Source organism: Stegastes partitus, unplaced genomic scaffold, assembly GCF_000690725.1.
Source record: "Stegastes partitus isolate 25-593 unplaced genomic scaffold, Stegastes_partitus-1.0.2 Scaffold426, whole genome shotgun sequence".
Taxonomy (NCBI): Eukaryota; Metazoa; Chordata; class Actinopteri; family Pomacentridae; genus Stegastes; species Stegastes partitus.
This window is the reverse complement of record NW_007578157.1, coordinates 105,497-130,265: the sequence shown is the minus strand read 5'-3', so window position 1 is coordinate 130,265 and position 24,769 is coordinate 105,497. Positions and strand designations below refer to the sequence as shown.

The 24,769-nt window shown below is 39.9% G+C and overlaps 1 protein-coding gene across 1 annotated transcript in view; it reads right to left on the bottom strand.

Moving 5' to 3' along the window:
* The window catches only part of LOC103360327 (contactin-associated protein-like 4), a 164,656-nt gene that overhangs the window by 38,938 nt on the left and 100,949 nt on the right, over positions 1-24,769 (bottom strand). Inside the window, exons 10-15 of the mRNA XM_008286033.1 lie at positions 24,117-24,266; positions 20,217-20,388; positions 9,250-9,356; positions 2,285-2,404; positions 1,976-2,176; positions 829-991 (exon numbers count right to left, since the gene is read on the bottom strand). Coding sequence (XP_008284255.1) covers positions 829-991; positions 1,976-2,176; positions 2,285-2,404; positions 9,250-9,356; positions 20,217-20,388; positions 24,117-24,266 — 913 coding nt within the window. The remainder of the gene's footprint in view (positions 1-828; positions 992-1,975; positions 2,177-2,284; positions 2,405-9,249; positions 9,357-20,216; positions 20,389-24,116; positions 24,267-24,769) is intronic.

Genomic DNA, 24,769 nt, shown 5'->3' with positions numbered 1-24,769 from the left:
CAGTTCAAAGCCACATTTTGTTGCTTCTTCCACCCGTGCTGTTGGATGGACTCATTGGACTGGAGCAACAGCAAGCAACTTAAAGCTTTTCTCTTTAATGTTTTTTTTTTTTTGGTTGCTTCAAACATTTGAGTTTTTTGGTTTCTTACTGTAGGCAGTTATGCCCCAAAACTGGAGTTACACCCCTTGTTTAGTGGTCAGCCCGACAGCCTTTTGAAGTACCCTCATACAAACCAGACAAAGGGCAATTGCTTAGACCAATAGATCTTCAGGAATTGTTTTCATTCGGGTTGTAAGTTGTAATCCTTCTTTCGCATTAGCTAATGTTGGCCATGCTTTAATTCATTTGGAGAAGTTGGTTAGAATTTGGCTATTTTCATCATTAAAATGAAATTTTAACTGTTTATTATATTTTAACTGACTATTCTGTATTTAAATAATAACAAAAGCACTCAGGAATTCACAGAGTCAGCAGGCTTCATGGACCAAAGCGACAGTGATGTGACGTGTCTGGGATTGAATCTGCTCTGCCACCTGAGCCACAGCCACCCTTTATCATGACCCGATTATTCTGATTGGCCAGCAGTGTTTTGTTCACGGATATAAGATGTTGCCTTCACCATCCTGAACAAATTGTTTGATGCACAATGTATAGAACATGTATTTAACAGTTGTGCTGACAACCTTATATCTTAATACAGAAATTACAAGAGTGTTTAGATGATAGTAGATTGATTCATATGCCCACATGACGTTCAAACTACTCCTTTGAAACAGCACTTAATCAAAGGATTCTAAAGGACACAATCTCGAAACAAAGTCCAGTACCATTGGTCGTAGTCGGCATCACAGTTGCAGTAGTGACTTGGGTCCAGGCAGCTGTCCTGCAGGCCACAGGCGCACTGCCGGCTGCCAGGCAGAGCTCCACCCCAGTACATCTGGACCTGACCTGAACCTGGACCTCCGACCCACCAGCTGAACGGAGAACCCTCTAAAACACACACACACACAGACACACACCATTAACCACTTGTCTTTTTTCCCCTGCAATAACAGATATATTGCAAAACAGATGAATTTGACATGAATCTTAAAACAGAAGTAAGACAATGAGTCCTATAAATATCCTGACAGCTCAACAAGAAACATTTCCTGCAGATTACTGCATCTCATCATCCCAACAGATTCTGTAGCTGCACCTGTTCACACTTGACGTGCATGTCAAATGTGAAGCAGGGAGGTTTCTCCTTCCCCACTTCTATTTCTTCCTTCTTCTACCTGTCTGTCAGACAAGACCTAACTCTTTTGAATTTCAATAAAATACACCTCTTACTGCCCAGTCTTGACCATGTATTACTGTTGTTTCGCTGATAAAAACCGGACAGATAAGAAGCAGCTGCTCTCTCCAGACTTCTCTCCATCCCAAGCATCCTGATAAGTCCAGGCTTTGTAGTGTACACAGTGGTGGTTCACAGGTTCAAACAACATGGCCTACTTTCTTTTACAAGAATACGTAAGCACTGTTAAAGCTTAGATTCTTCTGGTAGCTTGTGGCACAATTCTGCTTGTAGGTGAACATTGCCCGCTGCAAACATGTTCTGTTTGTTGTTTATTTAAGTGCTTATTTTTGATCTGAAACAGAAGCAGCTGCTGATTTCTTCAAGAAATCAAGTTCTGGCACAGATAAATGTTTAGTGGCAGCAGAGCGAGGAGCAGGAGGTGCACAACGAAAATGTGACTGATATTTTGATTTGTTTCTAAATTAACTAAATCAGCAATTCACACTGCCCTGCTCCGATTACAGATATAGATCCCTCAGATGCACAAAAGCTTGCTTTGCACAGGATGTACCTGCCACACTTTCTCATCCACAAACACACTCAGAGTGCTTCACAATAACTACTAGACGTATTTAGTACCTTCCTCCAATACATCCCAATGTTTTTTGCCAACCTTTTTTCCCTTCAGCCCTTACCCAGTGTGTTGAGGAGGCGGGACTTCCTGCAGTGGTAGGACAGCTCCTGCTCACAGTGCTCCGACTGGCCGATGATCCCCGCTAACTGCTCCTCTTCAGAGGAATAGTCAAAGTGGGCAAAGTGTTGGTTTCTCTCCAGAGAGGACTGAACTCTGGTCAGCTCTGTGTTATTGTGCTGGATCACCATCCACGTCCTGTCCTCTGGGGGAGGGGGAAAGAGAGAGTGTCCAAATAGTAGTGGGGAGACATCAAACGATCTGATAATTTGTATGGAATTAAATTAAATCTATGTACCTGTGTATAGCTTACCTGTCATGTTGCAATAAATGAGCTGGGGTTTGATTGGTCCGCTGCCATCCACGTCAATGTAATAATGTCCTGATGTGTTGCCTTTGTGTTTATACACCTCACATGACTGTTCATATGTTGCTGAGGAGGAAAATAGAATCAGAGTATTTCAGCTATAACAAAGTGTTAAAATATTAAAGTATTTTGCAAAATACTGTATAAATGCTTATTGATTTCAAAGTGTGGGACCACTGCATGATCATGTATATTAGTGACATGCATCCTGCCAAAGAGCGCTCAGAGTTAAGGCTTAACTTTAAAAAAAACAGCAGTGATACAGTCGAATTTAATTTACATGATGTAGTCATTTTTCTTCTTCGTAAAATTGGCAATTAAATGATACTAATCTGCAACAAAAACTACATTTTGAAATTAACGAAATGCTGCATGGATTTCTATCAAAATAAAGAGCAAACACTGTCTGTCGCATTAACCGCTTTGTCGCAAAATGAAAAATTCACTTAATTTTCTTGCAGTATCTGCTGTTGCAACACAATATTCTGTGTTAGTATGAACTCAGTACAAAGTCCTGTGCTTTGCATGCCTGCCGTTGACCCAGTCACCTCCTTAAAGAGCCCATCTTCTGCACATTGACAGATTCATAACTTTACTTTTAGGGTCTACTTGGCTGCTTTAATATTTAAAAAAAATCACAATATTTTTCCTCATACTGTACCCCAGCACCTCTTCTCATGCTCTGTCGGAAATGTTCTGGTTTTTGCCCCTGTCTCTTTAAGGCCCTCCTCCTAAAAGGCCCAGTCTGCTCTAATTAATCAGATGGCCTGATGAAAACGAGCTAACATTGGTTACATACTGTAACCCCAGACTGCTGAGTAAAGGGATGAGTAAAGGTGACTCTAGTGCAGAAATATTTTTTGTTCCGTTTTAGGGCGTACAATGCAACTTGCAGATGTTACACAAATGCGTTGACATAGACAAGTAATGAAAGAAAAACCTGTGCTTAGAACAATCAAGCAGATAAGGAGCAGTGCTTTCTGCAGGAGAGAATAACTTCTTTTGGCATGGACCATAGACTGTATAAAAGATGGACGAAGCAACCGGCCCTGAAAAATGAAGCCAACCCGGAAGTGTCAAAAACCTGCAATATCACTACGTCTGCGAGCTGCTGGCTCCAAAAAGCCCTGGCTCCCATAGACTTGAATTGGAAAAGAAATGATCAGAGATCACGAAATACTGCATTCCTACAGCTCAGGATTATTTTCTTATTAGTTTTCATAGTCAAATTCAGAGATCAGGTGGCCAATCTGAAAATAAATCAATACAGAATTTTTAAAAAATCGTCAAAATTTTGCAGGGCAAGGGGCGTGGCTGGCTTGATTGACAGTCGGCAGTGACGATGCAGACGAAGCGAGCAGAAGGTGGTAAATGTGGGTGGGCAGAGAGGGCCTGCCTCTCAATCCATCTGACCAATCGCTGCTCCTATGGCTCCGCCCCCCTCCGACGATTTTTGCGTCACTGGCTCCAAAAATCCGTCTGACCAATCGCTGCTCCTATGGCTCCGCCCCCCTCCGACGATTTTTGCGTCACTGGCTCCAAAAATCCAAGATGTCAACCAGGAAGTAGCAAAACCCTGGCTTCATGTTCTCAGCGCGGAAACCAACGGGTGACGTCACGGTGGCTACGTCCATCTTTTATACAGTCTATGGCATGGACGTAGGGCTTCGTATTTGTTTGCAGACCTTTACCATGCAGAAAAAAAGGAGCTACATAAGCCACTAAAAGAATATAAAAGGTAAAGATTTATAAGGCTTGAGAAGAAACACAGTGCTACAACAGTTGGAGTACAGGCACTGTCTGATGTGATGAAAAGTTTTGATGCCTACTCTTCTATTAAACTAAGTACTAAAGTGCATTCTGTGAACATTCAACTTGTGCATATACAGAACAATCATGGTTATCCAAGCTTTAGCTCAAAAAATCGTTTACTACGATTGTCTCCTCACTAAAGTCTGCCAAAGACACAGATTTAGTTTTTTTAGGATACAGTTATTTAGTTCCAAATCTTAGTCAAACAGCATGTACATAAGGAATTAGAGCTAGGATTTGATAAGCACAGAAATGTATATTGCATTTGCCTTGAGGGTAAACGACTACACAGCTAAAATAAATGCATTAGTGCTGTATTTTTAAAAAACGTAGAAAATAAATCATGTAAATAAGAAAAGAACAGTTAACATCAGAGAGATGAACAGTTTCTAAAAGGCATCAATCAACTAAAACAGTTATGTAACATAAAAAAAAATAAAAAAATGTTATGTGGAACAAAAATAGGTGAAAATGAATTATATAAAGCCCTCCTGTTATATAATGTTTGTTCTGTAGAATACGCACACCTCCACAAATGAACACACACTCTCTGGAGTTGCAGGAGTCCATCTACGAGCAACAGAAGAAGGCTTTGTAAACTGTACACACGTTTATTCTGCTTCTTGGCTTTTCCCAAGACGTTGCCTTGATACAGCTCAAGAAAGGTTCTGACCCAAATATAACAATCAAACACAAAGGTGAGCAGTGTGTGTGTGTGTGTGTGTGTGTGTGTGTGTGTGGGAACCTGAATTGGCTCTGATCCAGCTCAAAGCGGATCACAGCACCAGAGCGTAGAAAGATTCAATCAATGCTTGGCAGTGTAATCAAAGCCACCATCTCTTTAATTTCTAATTTGACTCACCTAAAACACTGTAGGCAGTCTCTAAGTTGAAATCCATTTATGTGGAAAGAACAGTCCGCCTCAGGACTCACTTCTCCTTTTCTGACATGCTTTCTACCTCCCTCAAACTCCAGTCCTGACTTCTTCTTTACCTTTCTCTTTCTTCCAGCTCCTTCTATGTCTTTCCTCGCCTCTTTGTCGTCTCTCTGTCATCTTTTCCAATAACACATGGGAGAGAGTTGAATAAATTTGCAGTTTGTTCTAAGAATAAAAAAGTCTTTCATTCTACTTCAAATGTTCTGACCTATATAACAATATTTAGAACCGATTAGAACAAAACAAAAAACAAAAAAACAATTCATCCATTATAGCATAAATAAGTTTGAGAAGAAAGAGGAGAATTATTGGAAAGAAAACTGTCCTAAAAACTAGCTTTAAAACTCTCTGTTGCACTTTGCACCCCTCTATAGTTGTTTCTGCCGACATGCATTGATGGAATTGTGCTCAAAGGTGACAGTCATCCCTCTGAACCCCAAACCCCACCGGCAGCTTAAAAATACATGTAAATCAGAGCCAGAAACTGTAAAAACAGAAAGAGTCTTTGGATTTTCAATTTTCTGACAGTCATTGAACTAATCATGCATAAGCACTGTTCTGACTTAATCTAATGTTTTGTTAAAATTGTGATATTTCACCAAAATCCCTTTATTCTGTATGCCTCATTTAAAAAATAGTCAGAAACAAACTGTTTACACCAGATACACACACTTCTTGGTTGAACTGCAGGCTGTGTTTACACAGAGCAGATAGAATATAAGTATGGAAACATATTAACAAAAAACAATGTTTTTTTAAAAGCATGAAAAATCTGCAATATTTACAATAAGTAAAATAATAAATCAAATGAATTTTACTTCGATTTTTTTTCTTCTTTTTTGGTATTTATAGACATACAGCTGTGCCATACTGCACATAAGCCAGTAAGTCAGTGAGTTCTCTGTCATTCTTGTCATGGTTGTGCCGTTTCCATAGAGGTCCAGGACTTTATATTTCAGTGAAAACTGAGCCCACACTGAGTAAAAATCCAACAGTAGCAAGAAATGAAACTGCAAAGGTTTGAAGGGGTTCAGGTGTTAGTTTAGATGCAACCTTATAAGTTCAAGCTGCAGTAGGCAGTATTATTTTTTGGCATCAAAGGGCACTCTAAGAGGAAACTAGACTTCTCCATCTCCTCTTTTCAGGCATTAGAAAACCAAGCCTGTGACAGGAGACTTCAGCCAATCACAGGCGAGATAGTATAAATAGCAACAAACTCCAGGAGGAGAGCAGGATGTAGTGGATCAATGGATACATTTCACTTGGTATAACTGGGTTCAAATCCATAGTGAAGTCATAAAAATAAAATTAGCCTCAATATATATTAAATATGTATGACCCTTTCCTGATGTTTGCCTACTACAGCTTTAATAATCCACCTAGTGTGAAATATCAATTAAAAATGTCAAGCTCCCTGCAACATTATCATGATATACCATAATCAGCGCACCTTAAGTGTAATCTAGAAATTCCTACAGTTGTCTTCAAAAAAAAAAAGAAAGCCCGTATTAGTTTTAGTACCTGGAAATCTCACACTTTTGCAATCTAAATATTAAGCAGGCAGAAAGAAGACGGAGTTCATAGCCGGGTATTGACGCTGTGCTTGATGCACGCTCTTTGAAGTGAGAAGTGGGAGAAAAAATGTGGCTTTCATCTACAGCAGGATGCCATCCCTTTGTTCTTTCTTCAGCTTTCCCTCAGTGGATAAAGTGACACTTTGTTTCTGCATTATGTATTACCAACCAGGCTATTTTTGTTAAGAAGCAGCATATCAAATTTGGGGCAAACTTATCTACAAGCCTCCTCTGGGCTGCAGGTAATGTAGAACTTTCAGGAAGCAACCATCTTGATTTTCTAAAGCTCATTTTGTACTAAAAGCATATTTAACGTAATTCTAAAGTACTTACTTCATTTTGGAGAAAATGCATAAGTTAACTACTGCAAGTTGCTTTGATCATTGTTTTGTGTATTTTATATTACTGAGGAAGTAACGCGCTGAGATGCATTTTTATCTTGTGCCATCCTTCAAATTAGTTTCTAGCCAATGCCTTTTATATATATATTATGTATGCTACTAAAGGATAACAAAAATACCCTTGTCGAAAAGAGATATTGCTGTCTAACAAGTGTTTCATTCCTCTGTGAGAAAGTGCTACAGGTTGAGCGATGGGCGTTTGATTTCCACGTGGACCTTTAGCTCATCTTGTGCAGTGGGACTTGAGTTAAAAACAGCCTGCAAATACTGCACACACACAGTATGACATTCATATATAGATGTATTGCCAATGAACTAATGACAATAAGAAGATCACAGACAGTGGGTCATCCATTGGTGTCAGAAAACCAAAAAAAACAAGACCTGTAAAGACTTCCAAATTAAATGGCAGTCTAATTTACTCTGCATAATGAAGTACCACCAATCTGTTTGGTCTATTCCCGATTGAACACGGCTAATTAAAGTTCTGAAACAATGGCATAATAAAAAAAGAAAACAGACAGAAGCAAATTAACTGTTGGGGGACATGTGGCTTCTGCGTTATTAAAGCAAGTTCAATAAAAACATGTTTGGAATGTTAACCTTATTTCCTTACAGACAACTCAAGACTGATTTTTCTGAAATATTCAAAAATTCTGCTCTTACATTTGAATCAGAATCAGAAAGTAGAATTGAAAGATAGTTTTTTGGGGTATAGACTGGTGTTTGGTTTTATATTTTCATGCACTTAATCATTTTTAGATAATTAATCATTTAAATAATTGTTGTTTTTTTTTACCTGTTAAATTTTGTTATAGCAGTAAACAACTGTCTGTTATGTAAAGCTATAAGTCGTTGCACTGTCTGTGTGTGTGCTGTAATCTGAACTTCTCTGTGCATGCTGGTGCATGTGAGTCCCTCCCTTTGAAACTGTCTCGCATTTCTAAACACATAGACCACATAGAGAACCAGTGTGCAGGTAAAGCCTTGGTGAAAGTGTAGCAGATAGAGCGGACAAAAGGGGAGACAGGCGAAGCGAAAATGTTGAATAATGTTGAATAAGTTGATAAGAACTTGTTTGACATTCAGTAAACTTGACAGTGTTACCATGAGCTAATGGCTGTGGCTGGATGGTTTTTTCTTCTGTTGAATCTGTTGAATGTACACACCATGTCTGATTAAAAGTAAAAGGTGGCTGACCCGCCCATTTTCTTTAGTATGATGCTTGTGCTCTAGTGACATTAACTGGTTGTGAATGTTGCATACAGCAGCTTTCAAGGTAAAAATAAAGATTACTGTAACTGTTTAAAGTCACTATGTGAGGAATTTAAAATCACAGACTTTGATCCAACTCCTGACCTCTTTTTTTTAGCATCTGACAGCACATGTCATACCATTAGGCAAAACATTCAAACCATACAAAAATCTGTTCACAGGAAACTATTGTTAAATGCCAAATATGTGAAACAATGTAATATTAAGCATGATAACAAAACATACATTGCTACTATTAACATTTATTTTTTTCTAATTGTAAATAGCTATTGATGACATTTTGTCTGATTTTGCAACTACTTTGAAGCTGCACTATTCAAAACATTTAGTCTAAGAGTGGGTTAACTGACAATGTAATGTGAAAGGTGTGCAGTTCAGTTTAGCATCATTCACCTGATTGCTTTGATTTTAGAAACAGATACTTTACTTCTTTGCATTTTCATGCTTTCTCAGCATAAAAGTTGCAAAAGCCCACTGCAGGCTGCCTCCTTTGCATTAAACATCATAGAGGAGAGCTGGTGACTGTTCAGTGAACATGGTCGGGCACCAAAGCAGACATAAAGGCCCCCAAATATGAAACACAACTCTAAATTAATTATGAAGTTGTGTTTGCTTAGTGTGTAAACAGACAACTTGATAGTATATTGTCTACATTGTGTTCAGAGTTTGAGTTATGTTGGCAAAACGTCAAAAATAAAACCCAATAGCTATAACTTTAAATTCACATCATCTAATGTAGAGTGTATTTGAGTGCATGCTGTGTATAGTCACAGGGCTTTAAATTGGCAAAAAGACAAACACTGGTTGAATAACGATGATCAAAAAAATAAATCAGAATGAGTGGTGTTACTTCGTGTTATACATTTTGGCCTTCAGACATTTAAAGACCTCCTAATGTGGCCGGTTGCTTACAGCTGTGGCAGGTGGCTCCTCTGTAGCCGCTGTTGGAGCAGTTACAGTGGAAGGTGCTCCATGACTGAGTGCATCTACCTCCATGTTCACAGTGACTGGGGGAACACCTGGGAGACAGACAGAGACACACACAGAGAGGGAGAGAGAGGAGCTTATTGTTTTTCGAAAGTTCTCTAAAAAGTTTCTCAAGGATGTCGATTGGAAAAGGAACCACGGGCCTTCAGCATAGCTGACTGTTGTGATGAGGAGGTGTGTGGGAGGGACCTGGATAAAAACAGTTTTTACAAGAAAAAAAAGTTTTAATCTTTAAAAGAACATTTCAGAAGTTTTTTTTCTTTCTTTCTTTTCAAGTGGAGCACGGATACATGTTCTGAGAAGTTCAGGTTTGAAGCATATTGTAATGTTAACCAACATTCCATCATCCAGAAACAGTATTGATTCTCTTCCCCACCCGTTTCTCAAAGTCACACTTTATTGTAATTTTTGTTTTAGATTTTTTATTTTATTTTTTTTCACCATGATAAACCCTAACAGTATACAACTGCAGCAGCCCAACTATCTATTTCAGCTAATGTATTGCTTGATTTTCCATGTGCTGTATTTGTATTAGTTATGGTGCTATTACAGATAAAAGCAGGACATTTACTGTTGGGTGCCTTAAAGACTCAGCTGGTAAACAGTCATTTTGTGTATGTTTAGCTGGAACAAAGTTCAATTAACTAAAGTTCGGTTCCGGACTAATAAGCCAATTTGCATTTGCAGTCAATAGACTTGACTTACAACACAATGGAGCACTGTGCTAACAGTGATGTTGTCCAATGAAGGGTGCATTTTATACAGCCTATGCATTTACACATCAGCGCACAATTAAAACATTTTTACTCAGTTTTAAGTCCAACTTTTAACAGTTTGCATGTGAAATCTACAGCATAAAAAACAAATTACTCAACTTGCAGATTACATACATGTCGATCCAGAATCATATATCACATATAAAGAAGACTGAAGTGTGCAAGTTCATTGAGAAAAACACAAAACAGAATCAAACTCCTTGTAAGTGTTCACATGCTTGGCCAATAAATCAGATTCTGATGTAATACAAAGTTGTAGCCATGACAGTGGACAATTCTTCAAATATAGATTTTTCTGCAAAGAAGGTAAAAATTCTAAAATGTAGTTGCTATATGCACATCTTCAAGTCGGCAGCACACAAGATCTCTACAGTCACCACAGCTTCAAGGTGGACACCCAAGAATAGTGACTCAATTCAGTATCCAGCCAAATGTGAAATATGGTCACAGTCTCTCCCTTTGTTGTGATGGTGCTGAAAGATGACAAGAAAAGTGTTTTTGCAGAACATAATGATGTCGCAGCAAATTTGGTGTTTGACCTTTTGCATATAAAATTAAGAATTTTGGTGAATTTTCATGATTAGCTTATGAATTCTTGAGTTATGGCCAAAATATCAAATTCTCCTTTTCCACCGAATTCTTATCTCTTCATCCTTAAGTCCAGAAGGAAATTTATGCCAGATGTAATGAAACTCCCTGATATGTGCAGTCAGAGCCAGTGTTAAATGACACAGATTCAGATTTAAGGAACCAATCCTGTCCACGTGCAGGCTGGGCTTTCTTTTTTTATTATTTTTCTTCATTAGTCATTTTCCAGTTCAGAAATGTGTGGCTGATTTTTTCCAATATTATAACTTGCCAGCATGTGTTGTAGAGTAGTCTTAGAGTCTTATGGCAGAATCGAATGTGAGCTGGTGTGCTTGAGCTGCAAGCAGTGGCGGGTGAAGAAGAAGGTGGAAAACTGGATTCTCACATTTGAGAGGAGGAACAACAGTGTAGAGTTACACCGAGGCCATTTTACAGAAGAAAGGAAATATTTTCTTAGAAAAAAAATCCAAATATGTAATTTTGGAACATGAAGATGAGTTTGTAGGGGTTAAATCTGTGACCTGAGAGAGACCTTAACCTTTGACCACCTAAATCTAGTCACTTGGACGGACGGGCAACCTCAAAAACAGACTTCCACAGCAATTTCCAGCACAGAGACAAAAAAGTAAGCTTGGTCAATTCAGTAAACTTTAGCAATACAGTGTTTTCACTAATATCAACATACAGTACTTACTAAACATAGTTCCCCAGGATAATATTACTCTGAAACAGATTAAGTTTATTTCTGTGCTATTTCTAACTCACCGCACTAAAAAGAACAGAATTAAAGATGAGGTAGGCAATTTTTTTGGGCATCATTTTTCAAAGATTCCATATTATCCTTCCAGCATATTGTAATTTAAGTGGTCTTTCAGGAAACTAGACTTCTGCACCTCCTCTTGGGTTTGGTTTTCATGTTAGAAAATTGCCAATAATCAAATAAAACTGTCTAAATAACAAGAAATGATGCTGTAAGATGTGGTGGCACAACTGATGAGGCGGAGGACTTTCACTTAGGATGTCAGGGTTTGAATCTTGGCCTTTTAGCTTGATGCATGTGGAAGAGCTGCAGAAGGAGAGCTGTAGATTCAGGCTTTTATTGTTAGCTTTACTGATTCACTGTCCCTCTCGTAACAATAAGCTCTGGTGCCTCCAAAAGTGTCTGTGAGTGTGAACTTGCCTACCTTGTTTTGATGCTCACTGAGATAGACCCTCTGGAGTATAAATCAGCAACCAAAAGCTTCACATTTATTGTATTTGCAGTAAATTTTACAAAAGCTGAGAAACTTTTCAGGTCCTTATCTGTAACCACTAACCAAGAATCATGCATAAACACGTCATTCAACAAGTCAAGTACTTGGGGGTTCTCACAGAAAACACACTAACCTGGACAAGAAGTGTGTTCTGACGTCCATCATGAAGTCTACACTTTTTTGGCACAGGATTCAACGGCTCAGTGTGAATCAAAAGATATCTTCTCCTCAATCACATAGTAATTCAGAGCATTCTACGCTGCGGAACTTCAGCATAATTCAGCAGCCTGTCAGTGCAGGTAAAGGCTGTCTCACATGGAGACCACGGGAGTCAAACAACACCCAGATCTCCAGACCACATATGAGGAAAACATCCTCTCTCAGGCAAGAATAACAATTTGTGAACCTCTCTCATCCTTCACTGTGGATGCCTCCTCCTCCCTTCGGTGCGGCCATCCCAGATACAAACACTAATGCATCCCTCAGTCCATTAAAGCTGCAAAACAAACACACCAGGGGCTGACCGTAGCAAAGATTGATTGATTGCTGCTGTTGTTATTGATGATAATGATTGTGTACTGTTCTGTGTGGTGAGCATGTGCCTGTGGGCAATAAGTGGTAATGTCAGGGGACAGTGTGAGCAGATTTATATGCATTCCTGAGTGTTTTATCTTTTATTTAGAGATATACTGATAGTAGTAAACAGTGCAGGAGGAAATATGGACCCATTGAGAACATGTTGCGTGTAACTGTGAAATGATATATAGGAACTGTGCTTTCTATTTCTTGACTCTCAGGTGTAGAAACTTGTTCCACAGCAACATTTCCACCCAAATCAATTTTAGTCAGGGGCTGTCAACACACACAATCACACACGTACTCGCATACATACTCTCAGTGGTATAACACATTCCCCAGCCATGAACCAGAACCACAACTATCAAAATGTCCTAACGTTGACCTCACTTTTCAAAAAAAAAGTCCTCACTCCCAAAGTCAAAATCACAGCGGTCCTCATAAAGATAGAGGTATAGGAGCACACACTCACACACAAATCTTTCTCAGGCAAAGCTAGTTTTCCAAAAGGATGAAAGAAAGGAGGTAAGTCTGAAGGATTTAGGATTTAGGAAGCATGGGTGGTGAAGGGTGGCGGCAGAGAGAAGTACAGAAGGTATAGGGAGGAAGAGGTGAGCCAGAGGGCTGAGGAGGGAGGGAGGGGTGAAGTGAGCAGCAGAGATGGACGCACAGACTGGATAGCATCTGTATTTGGACAATGAACCACTGGAAATGAGGTCGAAGCATTGTGACAAGAGAGAGAAAGCCAGAAAAATGGAAAGCTGTGCTCATACTGTGGTCTTTAAAACAAATAATAATATAGTACAGTATGTAAGTTAGTATAAATGAACAACTGATTACTCATTGCTTTGCTGATTTTGATTACAGAGGATCAATAATTAGAGACTGGAATGAGTGAAACTGTCTTGTTCAAACACAATTACTTTCTTTTTTTCCCCACTTGATCCTGTGAATCGGTGTAGTCAGCATTCCTATAGTGCTAACCTGCATTCTCAACTATGTTTTGAAGGAAGCACATTTTGTCCTTCATCATACTTTCTTGTGATGCCACTAATACATGTGAGATCATGATGTCTTTGCCATTATTGCTTTACCGTCACCTCGCAGCTAGAAGGTCGCCGGTTCATGTCCCAGTTAGGACACCCGGAATTTTTCTGCAAGGAGTTTGTATGTTCTCCCCGTGCAGCGTGGGTTCTCTTCGGGTTCTCCAGCTTCCTCTCACACAGTCCAAAAACATGTTGAGGTTAATTAGTGATTCTAAATTGTCTGTAGATGTGAATGTGAGTGTGCTTGGTTGTCTGTCTCTAAGTGTAGCCCTGTGATAGACTGGTGACCTGTCCAGGGTGTCCCCTGCCTTCACTCTGAGTCAGCTGGGATAGGCTCCAGCTCCCCTGCGACCCTAGTGAGGGTTAAGCGGTGTATAGATAATGGATGGATGTCACTTCTGACGATGACATGAGACTTGAAACATGATGTAAAAAGGTCTGATTTAACTCAAGCTATGCTATTTCCCTAAACTTAACCACATAGTTTTGGTGCCTAAAAGCTTCTAGCATGTAGATTTTTGTCTTAAAACAGTTGTGACAACCAAAGTGGGATATTTCCTGAACTTAACATGTAATTTTAGTGCCTAAACCTCAAAAATAAGTAATGGTTCCCCACAGGACTTTAACCTGGTCTCCCATTTGAAGGTTAACTCACATCTCAATCCTCACCTTCCTGCCTCTTTTCATGGACTTTGTGTCTCTTTCATGCTGGAAGCCTTTTCTACTTACAGTCTTACCTTTCGGTGGGAAAATATGTTTCTTTCAAAATGTGAATGAGTATGCAGTTTAGTTGTACAGGAGCTACATTTTTCAAAGGCAGGGTTGCATATTCAGCATTTTTCACATTATCAGTACCAATTCTCAATAAAATAAGTAATTTAAAAATGTGCCACTTTGGCTCTGATGTTGTCGCCTCTCCCTGCCTGCAGTCACTCTGTGGTCTCGAGCAGTTTCCCGTCTGCAGCACCATCTGATTAGTTACACATCACGAGCAACGGTTGATCAACACTGAAGGACAAATGTTGAGAAGTTCTCTTTTAACTAAACACATGTAAAGACTAAAAAAGGCATCTCTGTGCAGTTCTGTGTTGCAGTTTATGTTGTTCTAAATATTAAAACCAAGATTTGTTTTTCATTACAAATATATTTCAGTTCCAAATATCAGTTACGAGTGTCCCTTATTGCTCACAATCAGTATCAAGAAAGAAAATGCTGGTTGACCTCTAGTCATATTCACTCACAAACCTTTGTCAGACGGTTACATACTTTACAGTTTTATGGTGCTTCTTCCAAATCAGGGTCAAAATATAATGGTTACTTTTTCATTTTAAAATGACTACACTTCGCAATCTTCTTTACCTGTATGTGATTAATCAATAATTAGTGGTAAATAGTTTACAAAGACGATCATCATGTCTATGATTGATGAAAATAAAGTAGATCCCAGCTTCCATAATTCAGAACATCTGGAAATATTCCTTGTTTCCTCTTGTGATGTTATTTGTTCTTGTGAAAGGTGAAAATGAAATAAAGTAGCCGAATGTCTGAACATGCAAGTTTAGCATTTTTTCACCGCTTTTCCTTTCGTCCCCCAAACGTTGGCAAACTCAACTTTTCTTGGCAACAACTACTTGCAGCCACAACAGGCAAGTCTCTCCAGTAGCGTTGGAGAAGCTCTGTATCACTGTCTGTCTGCTGTCGGCACATGAAGCCTCAAACAGGAGCTCAGACAAAAAAGACAGAAACACAGGACTGGGTCAAACAGTCTTATCACTAAATATATTATAAATCTCTCCAGGGCTAAAAGTTCCGCTTCTAACCAACTTGGATGGCACGCTGCACTGTCGCTCAGATCACAGGACTCCTGGATTAACCGAGAGAGAAGAGACTTTGTGGCTTATCTAAAACTTTCTAGTATGATGTGACAGCGTCCTATAATGTGGCTCGGATCACAGGGCTTGCATCCAATCTCCCTGGTTTCTATTACTGCCTCTGGCTAAACCAACACAGCGCAGCAGCTCCCCCCCCGATCTGCACACTATTACTGGACAGGTAGAGCGAGATGTCCTACAAAGACTTCAAATAACTGCAGTCTGCTGAACAGCGTGAGCGAGAGAGGGGAAAGGTATGTATTTTTATCCTTTCTGTCTGCTCTGCACCTGCTCCCGGATACGCTGCCACATCACACACACACGTACACAGAGGAAAGAGTCTGGAAATGACACGGGGCTGTGAAGGGAAAGATGTGTGTTTGTGAGTCCCCGGTCACGCTGATCAACCGGCGTGTCATGAAGTCAGACAGACAGATCCGCAGACAGTCAGACACAACAAGAAGAGCAGACCTCTTGATGACCCCTGTTCCTTTTTATTCCTGAATGTGTGTGTGCGCTTTGACAAGGCGTATTATTAAGTTGTCAGGTACCTGACAGAAGCAAAGAGGTCAGAATTACTGCCTTCTGACAGCTTCATCTATCTCGATGTGGGATGTGGGATGTGGGGGGCTGCTGCAGGTGGTGAGTTCAGAAACGTCATAGCTCTGAAAAGGAGTTGTGTCCTAAAGGTGCCAGCAGGTTTAATCCTTTATAAAGCACTCATTGAAATACTTGGAAATTGAACATTTCAAACCTGGAGTGTTATTGGTGGATATAAGAGGACGTTTTCTCTTTTTTTCTTTTCCAAAAAGTTTTAGATTTTGGCTGCAAATCAAAGTCAAAGCAGCTACCATAGGCCATGCCTCGCCCACCTAGGGTAAAGAAGAAAATCCAAATAATATGTGCATGAATTATTGTAAAAAACTCACACATAAAGATGAAGGAGCATCTATTTCCAAATCACAAGTCAGATTTTTGGAACTTTTGACACTTGTGTCAAAACATCGCTCTGGCTCAGTAGTGATTGGTCAGAGGCTACAGCCAGTGTTGTGATGTAGCCTGATCTTCACTGATTGGCTGGATGAAGTCATGTGATTCTGCCCCCTGCAATTTTTAAAGCCTCCAAAAGTTACTATAAATAGTTCCTTGCTTGATAAAGGGTTCAAATAAAGTGCTTCTCTGAAACCCTATAATATCACATTTTGAAGCTGTGTTTAACCATTTTTTGTAATTTTTCACAAGAAACGACTTCTGCTACTTTTTGTATGTGGAGAAAGTTTTCCAGCGTCATCCCTATTTGTATGATGTATTGTGTCATGCTCCTCTCTGTATATCCATCCATTTTCTATACACCGCTTAATCCTCATTAGGGTCGTGGGGGGCTGGAGTCTATCCCAGCTGACTCGGGGTGAAGGCAGGGGACACCCTGGACAGGTCACCAGTCTATCACAGGGCTACACTTAGAGACAGACAACCAAGCACACTCACATTCACACCTACAATTTAGAATCACCAATTAACCTCAACATGTTTTTGGACTGTGTGGGAGGAAGCCGGAGAACCCGGAGAGAACCCACGCTGCACGGGGAGAACATGGAAACTCCATGCAGAAAGATTCTGGTGCCCCCACCGGGACGCGAACCGGCAACCTTCTTGCTGCGAGGCAACAGTGCTACCAACTGCGCCACCTTGCAGCCCCTCTCTGTAAATCCAAAACTAAAATGGGAGAAGATTTTGTACTGGAACACTTCCTATTACAGTATACTGTAATCACTGACAGCCGATGGCTAATCATTAATTGTGCATTATTATTTTACTCTTAAAGTCTGTTATCTCCAAGACAACTTTGTAAGAACCCACTTGATATTTTTGAATATAACAACACCTAAACAAGGAGGTAAACTACTATCAATCTGTCTGTCACTGCCAACTAATCCAGCCTTTCAGTCTCTCCTCAGGAATGCACTTAGTTGGTGTGTTAAGTGGCTAAAAAAATAAGTTTTGGATTAATAAACAGCCACTGGTGCTATCTTATTAATTTTCAGTTTGAAAGCCTGTGCCCGAGGGACAGATTTTCTTTAAACATGATCTTTTTCATTCCTTGTTATTAACAGCGTCTGTGATGGTTCAGATTTGGAGATTTGTGTGTAGAAGGAGAAGGCGTAGATTTTTTTTTTAGCTACCCTCATCCAAAACTTTCCTTTGAATAAAAATCCTTAATCAGTAGGTTATCAGAAAAATGATTGAGTTTGATATCAGTTTTGCAATCTTGGCATCCCTTTAATCCCAGTGTAGGGAGACACCCACATTTCATTCACATCAATCCTTGTCACCTTTCAGTAGCAGATGTGTGTTTTATTTCTATCTGCCTGTTTGGATGATTCTACTAGGACAAGTGTGAATTTGTATGCTCTATTAAAAGAAAAACACACACACACACACACCCGTAAACAGCAAATGCACTTAATAATACAAACATATGGCACGAGTGGACAGCAGCAGCAGCTTCTGAAATGAGAGAGCCGAGACCACATGCTGCTGCGGCTCTCTCCAAGGTCAGCAGCTGGTCACACACACAGTAATAATCACTGGAACTGTCCAGCCGATGACTACCAAGTGTAACCATAGATTTCACCTGTTGTTTAGTGATACTGTATAGAACCCTAGAACCAGTTTTGCCGCGTTTTCTGAGCCTCCGTGGTCTTTATCAAATTCTTTAACAGCTGTGCTAATTCATGATTTCCTTGTCTAGTTGAGTTTATCGTTTTCTGAGCCATGCAGCGATTCCGACCAACAACAAAAGTCACTTGAGTACATCTATGAACAGACTCATGAATCTATCTGCTTGGGCTCCAACGATCTCTGGTTCTGATTTGAAACAGTTACAACAAATTAAATTATTGTTTGTTTGGTTTTTTTTTTTGTTAAAAATACAACAGTGGATGACAAAGTTTTCAAATGTTGTAAAGCACTGAGCTAAGAGAAAATATTGAAAACAAACTGGATCATATCAGCATTTCAAAAATCCTGCACTGACTGTGGAAGGTACCCTGGTACTTTAAATCTAATTAAATTATTTAGTTGCAAAGTGAAAACAGGATTTAAGTTTGATTGTATTAAATTCAAGTACAAAAGGGTTGCCAAAAAGAAAAAAAGTTACTAGACTGTGCCCATAAAAATCAAAACCTGATTTCGTCTAATCGCAATCCTATTTGATGTAGCCTCCCTGTGCAGCAATACAGAGCTCCCAGTGCTCCTGCAGCACTTGCAACTCTGCCTGGAAGTTCCATTATCTAAACGTGTCAAGCGCCATCTGCCATGAGGAATGAATCTCTTTAACCACATCAGCAGCAACCCTTCAACTTGGATTTCATTTTGGTGAAGAGGAAGAAGTCACAGGGAGCTAATCTGGTGAGTAGCGCAGGTGGGGAGCAACGATTGTGTCGTTGTGGCCAAAAACCCTGTACATGATCATTGTGCTGCGACCCACATGTCATCACACAACAATGCTTTCCCTCAGACACCTCGGGAGGTTAGAATAGAACTGTAACGTACACAGTCTCATGAATGTTAAAAACAGGGAGTGAGCATGCTCCTGATGCACTCTTGACCTTTCAAATTTGGAAACTGCAGCTTTCCACTGTGAAAATTGTTGTTTCTTCTCTCAGTGGTAGCTGCACTTCCACCTCTCATCAACAGTGATCATTTCAAAGTGATGTAGGCACATGTGTGACCGTGACACACTCATGCAAACACACGATGGACACTTTCGGAACTTTTTGATCAACCCTTCCATTCATCCATCCGTTATCTGTACACCGTCTAATCCTCTTTAAGGTTGGCTGGAGCCTATCCCAGCCAAGTCTGGGTGAAGGCAGGGGACACCCTGGACAGGTCACCAGTCTATCACAGGGCTACACTTAGAGACAGACAACCAAGCACACTCACATTCACACCTACGGACAATTTAGAATCACCAATTAACCTCAACATGTTTTTTGTGGGAGGAACCCGGAAGCCCTTGATCAACCCTTGTATTTTACTAATTTGTATATATTTGTGAATGTGTGAATAACTTTTAGTTAAATGGTTCAAAATTCTTAAGCTTTAGTCGTGACCACACCTCTTTATCTCCTAAGATTTGTGAAAGAGCCCAATTTTACTTTTAATAACAACCACAATGTTATTGAATATGGAATCATAGTTTTGTAATATTAGAAACAAAATAACATGGTCAAGGTTGAATTGAACTGAAGAGAAATCATGTTTTGTTTGTCAATTCAGTCTGCCTAATGGCAGTATAGGGGAAGATTGCCTTCAGGGCTTTTTCCAGACTTTCACCAGGCTTTCTGGCAGAAAGTTGGGAGTAAAAGAGCAACAAAGTCTACATAAGGAGAAGGTTGTGGGGGATGAATCGGTCAAACACAGCATCTTCACCCATGAGACTGGGGACTGTGTTTCGGATGAAACCAAAAGTCAATGTTAACTCATCACAGTTAAATCAACTTGGCATTTAGTATATACAGAACTTTAAACAATTCCAGTCCTTTAAGCACTTAAATGAAATTCTCGCAAGTTTGCATTACATATTACTTGATTTTTTCTTTAAGTAAATGAAACTCTTCAGTGTGTGCAGTATACTTTTAAGCAACACACAAAGTAGAAAAACTTCATAAGAAAGTTTAAAAAATTAAAGTGAGCTTTCTGTCACATGAAGTATGTTTGTTTGTGTGCAATCACACTCCCATCAGCAATAGAGAAAATCATTCAGATGGTACTAACCTGTCGACGATGCCACACATATCAATCTGCAGGTGGCTGTAGTTTCCCAGCAGCCTTTGCTGCACACTGATCAAGTCAACGATTTGGTCATCCAGTGTTAAGAGGCGCATACATCCCTGAAACACCTTGAAGGGGTTCCTGCAATCCTGACTGCTCGTCTGAGGAGGACAACCTGAGGACGGAAACACCATCAATACTCAACCAATGGATGTTGTATTCATCTATATGCTGTTTATTTGGGAGGATCATCAATAAACATGGAATCACATTTTAAATTAACTTGATTCTAGCACAAATGAGACAAAAAAACAAAACCATGATTTCCTCAAAGAAGCCATTGTGTCCATCACTCATGGTAATCAGGTTTTTACCGAGGAGGATTAGAACCATTTTTTTTTCTTCTTCTTAGAATTAAAAGAAAAAGTCTGAACTTAAATGCATTTTCCACAGTGGCCTCTAATCCTCCTGCATTTATTTTCATTATTGAGGAACCCTAAAATTGGAGGAAACGTCTGAAGGGAGCGAAAGTGATGAAGTTGTTGGAAGTTTCTCATCATGGCAGTTGTTGATTTTAGCACTGATAAAAGATGTTAACAACTGACACACATAATTAAATAGGATTTAGGGTTCTGTGTAGAACCAGTGTACATGCCAAACACACTCACTGCAGAGATCCCACTTCGCGTCTTCTGGATATTAACCATTATGTTGTTGATGATGCTTGCTGTCTGCTTTGTGGACATTTTCCATAAATGCACAGTAGATTAGTGTCTACATGTTCTGCAAATGCACAGTACGGGCTGCAAGCAGACATCCACAGATGTGGTCGTGTGGACTCTTCTTGGTAGAAGGTTGGCAGTACTACTTGGCACATTAAGTAACTTGTCAGGAAAGAGATAGGTTTGAATCCATAACATTGGCTTACCAATCTTTTGTTTCTATAAACTGGATCACTCTTTAGAGTTATAGATGATCGTGTGTCTGAGCTTCATTATAGATCCTCTTTAATGACACAGGACAAAGGGTCTACAGTAAAAGCTAGTAGCTCAGCCAGGAAGTCCTCAGGCACAGTGATGCTTTGAGCTAAATGCTAGCATGGCAACATACTCACACTGACAATACTAGCATGCTGTTTGGCAGGTGTAATACTTAACATGTTTACCACTTTAGTTTAGCATTATTATTATGCTAACATTAGCTAATTTAAATCTAAAGTTATAGTGAGGCTGGTGAGAATATCTATATTTTTATGTGGTAAACATTTCAAATTAAATGGAAATCCATCTAATTATTGTCCAGACACGTCACTCAAGCCAGTAAATATCAACCTCCTGCAGGCACCAGAGGAAAAGTTATGGAAGAGACAAAAACATTAGGGTTCACCCTCTGCAGATCATGAATTTCTGTGGAAAAATACATTTGAACCAATTCAACTGTTAGATGTTAAGATATTTTACAAGTTTAGCAAAAAAAGAAAACAAAGGGGAAGCAGGCTTTTACCATAAATGTCTCCATGTACAAAGAACAGCCTAATCAGCAAACTCAAGTTCACATACATTCAAGAAAGTAACACAGTTGTAAGTGAAAGTTTTCTGCTTATTAGCTGGTTACCCTCAAACTATCCGTTATCTTGACCTGTGTGATGAGCCTTTGTGTTTTTCTCCATGAAGCCCTCAGGCAGACCAGAGGTGGCTGTCAGATAGAAACACTCACTGATAAATTTGAATCTGAATGAGCTCCATGTCTTTTCCATCAGCGTGTCGTGCTCGAGGTTGATCCTGCATGGTGGCGTTCTGTGACCAAACACAGCATTTCTGCTCCCGGCTTGGCGTTGCTCTAATTACAGCCAGCCCGTCAGGCTCACAGTTCAACACTTCTCATCAGAAGAGGGGGAAACGATGAGTCACTGCTTGTTGTCACTTTGAATTTTAGAAGCTTAGAAGAAGATTTTGAAGAACTATTTTCCTCATGGCACTGACAATGACGCAAGGAGGAAGTTTTCAAAATGTAGAATTAACAAGCTACGTCAAGAAAACTACGTTTCCTCTGTAATTATTTTACTTGAGAGGTTAAAATCCCTGTACTTCACTATAGCAGTCACTGTAACTGTTTTCGGTTTTGTTTGCATTTTTATAATATCAAGACTGTTTTTGTGATCATTTTGGGGAAGTGTCAGGTGAACTCTTTAATTGCCCCCAATTAACATTCATAAGCAGTATATCATGATTTATTACCTTAAGGATCTACAATGTATTTGTGTAAGCAGATGAACGTTGAAAGGAATGCTGTCTTCAAAATAACACAAACTAGATTCAGTCAAAAACTAAAAATGCTGTGCTCCTCAACCCAAGCAGGATGCCAGTAGCAACGTAGCTCTGTCCAGTAGTCATTTAATAAAAATTCTGGGACTTTTTGGGTGAACTGGGCTTAACTAGAAGCTGTGTTTACACCGAGCAGTAAAGTAAGACACAAATTAAATATCCATCCATCCATTATCCATACACCACTTAATCCTCACTAGGGTCGTGGTGGGGCTGGAGTCTGTCCGAGCTGACTCAGGGTGAAGGCAGGGGACACCCTGGACAGGTCACCAGTCTATCACAGGGCTACACTTAGAGACAGACAACCAACCACACTCACATTCAAACCTATGGACAATTTATCAATTAATCAATTAACCTCAACATGTTTTTGGACCTTGTGGGAGGAAGCCAGAGAACCTGGAGAACATGCAAACGCCACGCAGAAAGACTCCGGGTGTCCTAACCGGAACACGAACCGACAACCTTCTTGCTGTGAGGCAGCAGTGCTAACCACAGATCCACCTTGCAGCCCAAATTAAATAACTAGAGTCTCCTTTTTTTCCCCCTCAGTATCAGTACCATCTATGGGCACTTTGAAAAATGTTACATGCACACAATGTATTCTACATATTCTTGCCATGGGATCTGCTGTTTCCTCAAAGGTGCAGGACTTTATATTGTAGTGAAGTAACAAGTGAGTAAAACAGTCAGAAACTGTTTGGGGTTCAGATTCAGAGGTTAATGTAATTGTCAGCTCTTCTCATGTGCAGCCATTAGTGTATAAACAGATGATACATGGAAACATAGAAAAACACAATAAAATATGTGTTCACAAGAAAAACTAAGACTACACATTAATAAATATTTAACAAGCTTACAGTTACATTATAGCATGTTATAGACTGCTGATTAAATGATTATTTACAGCTTATACATGATAAATAAAGTGACCTACAGTACAATGTCACCATGTAATAGAGAAAAGGGCTGTTCACTCTCATTAATAGACAATGAGATGATGCAGCAGGTTAATGTACTGCATATATCTACAGTTTGCAGTTTGTCTTTATTTGCATGTGAGTGTGAACTTGGGGGAGAAGGTACACAAGCTGCAGAGACAGGTGGAGAGATAAAAAGGGAAGGTGACTGAGAGAGTGCTGGCACTGAGTAAGGGAGCACAAAGAGGGAAAAGAAATCGGAGAAAGAGGCAGGAGGGAAGGGGAGAGGAGAAAGATGACTTAGAGGAAAGAAATGTCAAAAAAAAAAAACAGGAGAAGAAGAACAGCCAGAAGAGAGAGGACAGCAGAGCAGGAGGAAGGAGAGACTGAGCAGCTTTATGACTTCATCTCTCTCTGGGTGGTACTAAACCTCCAATGGAGATCTGGAGATGATAATTATTACCTGAGTACCTGCATGAATTTTAACCAGCCTAAATGTCCATGTCAGCAGTTTTGCCATTTTGTACGGTAAAATGCAATTTAGAGCATTTGACAAGCGATGGTTTGTTGAAATGTTCAGAAATTCGTAAAAACTCTGCTTCAGTCGACACACGTATTATAAAAGCTAGCAAAAACAACAGTCTTTCATGTTATCTTACCGCCAAAGAAGAGCTGACTGTGTGAAGTTAGAGGAAGCGGGATGCTGGTGTGAGCGGTGGCTCCTTCATCTTTGTCCACCGTGATGCTCAGATGATCTTGTCTGAAGTTCAGCTCCACAGAATGCCACTGACCATCATTCAGACCTGAACCTGACAACATGCAGACACACAAAATCATTTATATGGTGTCACTGGGTTTAAATGTTAATGTGAGCTTTGATTGTAATGTCCTTATTGCCTGAATCCAGCAGCATCGTTTGTCTCCTGAAGACAGAAGTCAGAGTTTAGATCTAGACTCTACACCAGCTGTTACGTTTAATCAACACATGAGCAACGCAGCAGCAGGTTCATTTCTCCACCAGTTTATACATCGGATGTCAAATACTTCTGTGAAATCACCGTAGTTTCACACGCGAAATATATTTGACGCCTAAGAAGATGCTTCGGGCCACATTTCCATGCATAAAGTCGCAAGATGTGTGCAGACAGCTGTCTTGGTGGAAACAGATGTGTGGGCTGGGTTATGGTCTCTCTGAACTAGTTTGTAGACGTGCTGTCCCGCCATGTCGGGGAAGAAAAGTGTTCATAGTCGTTCCAAACTGCCACACTGGGAGGTGGTGCGAAAAGTCGACGATCAAATGGGAAGGGAGGGG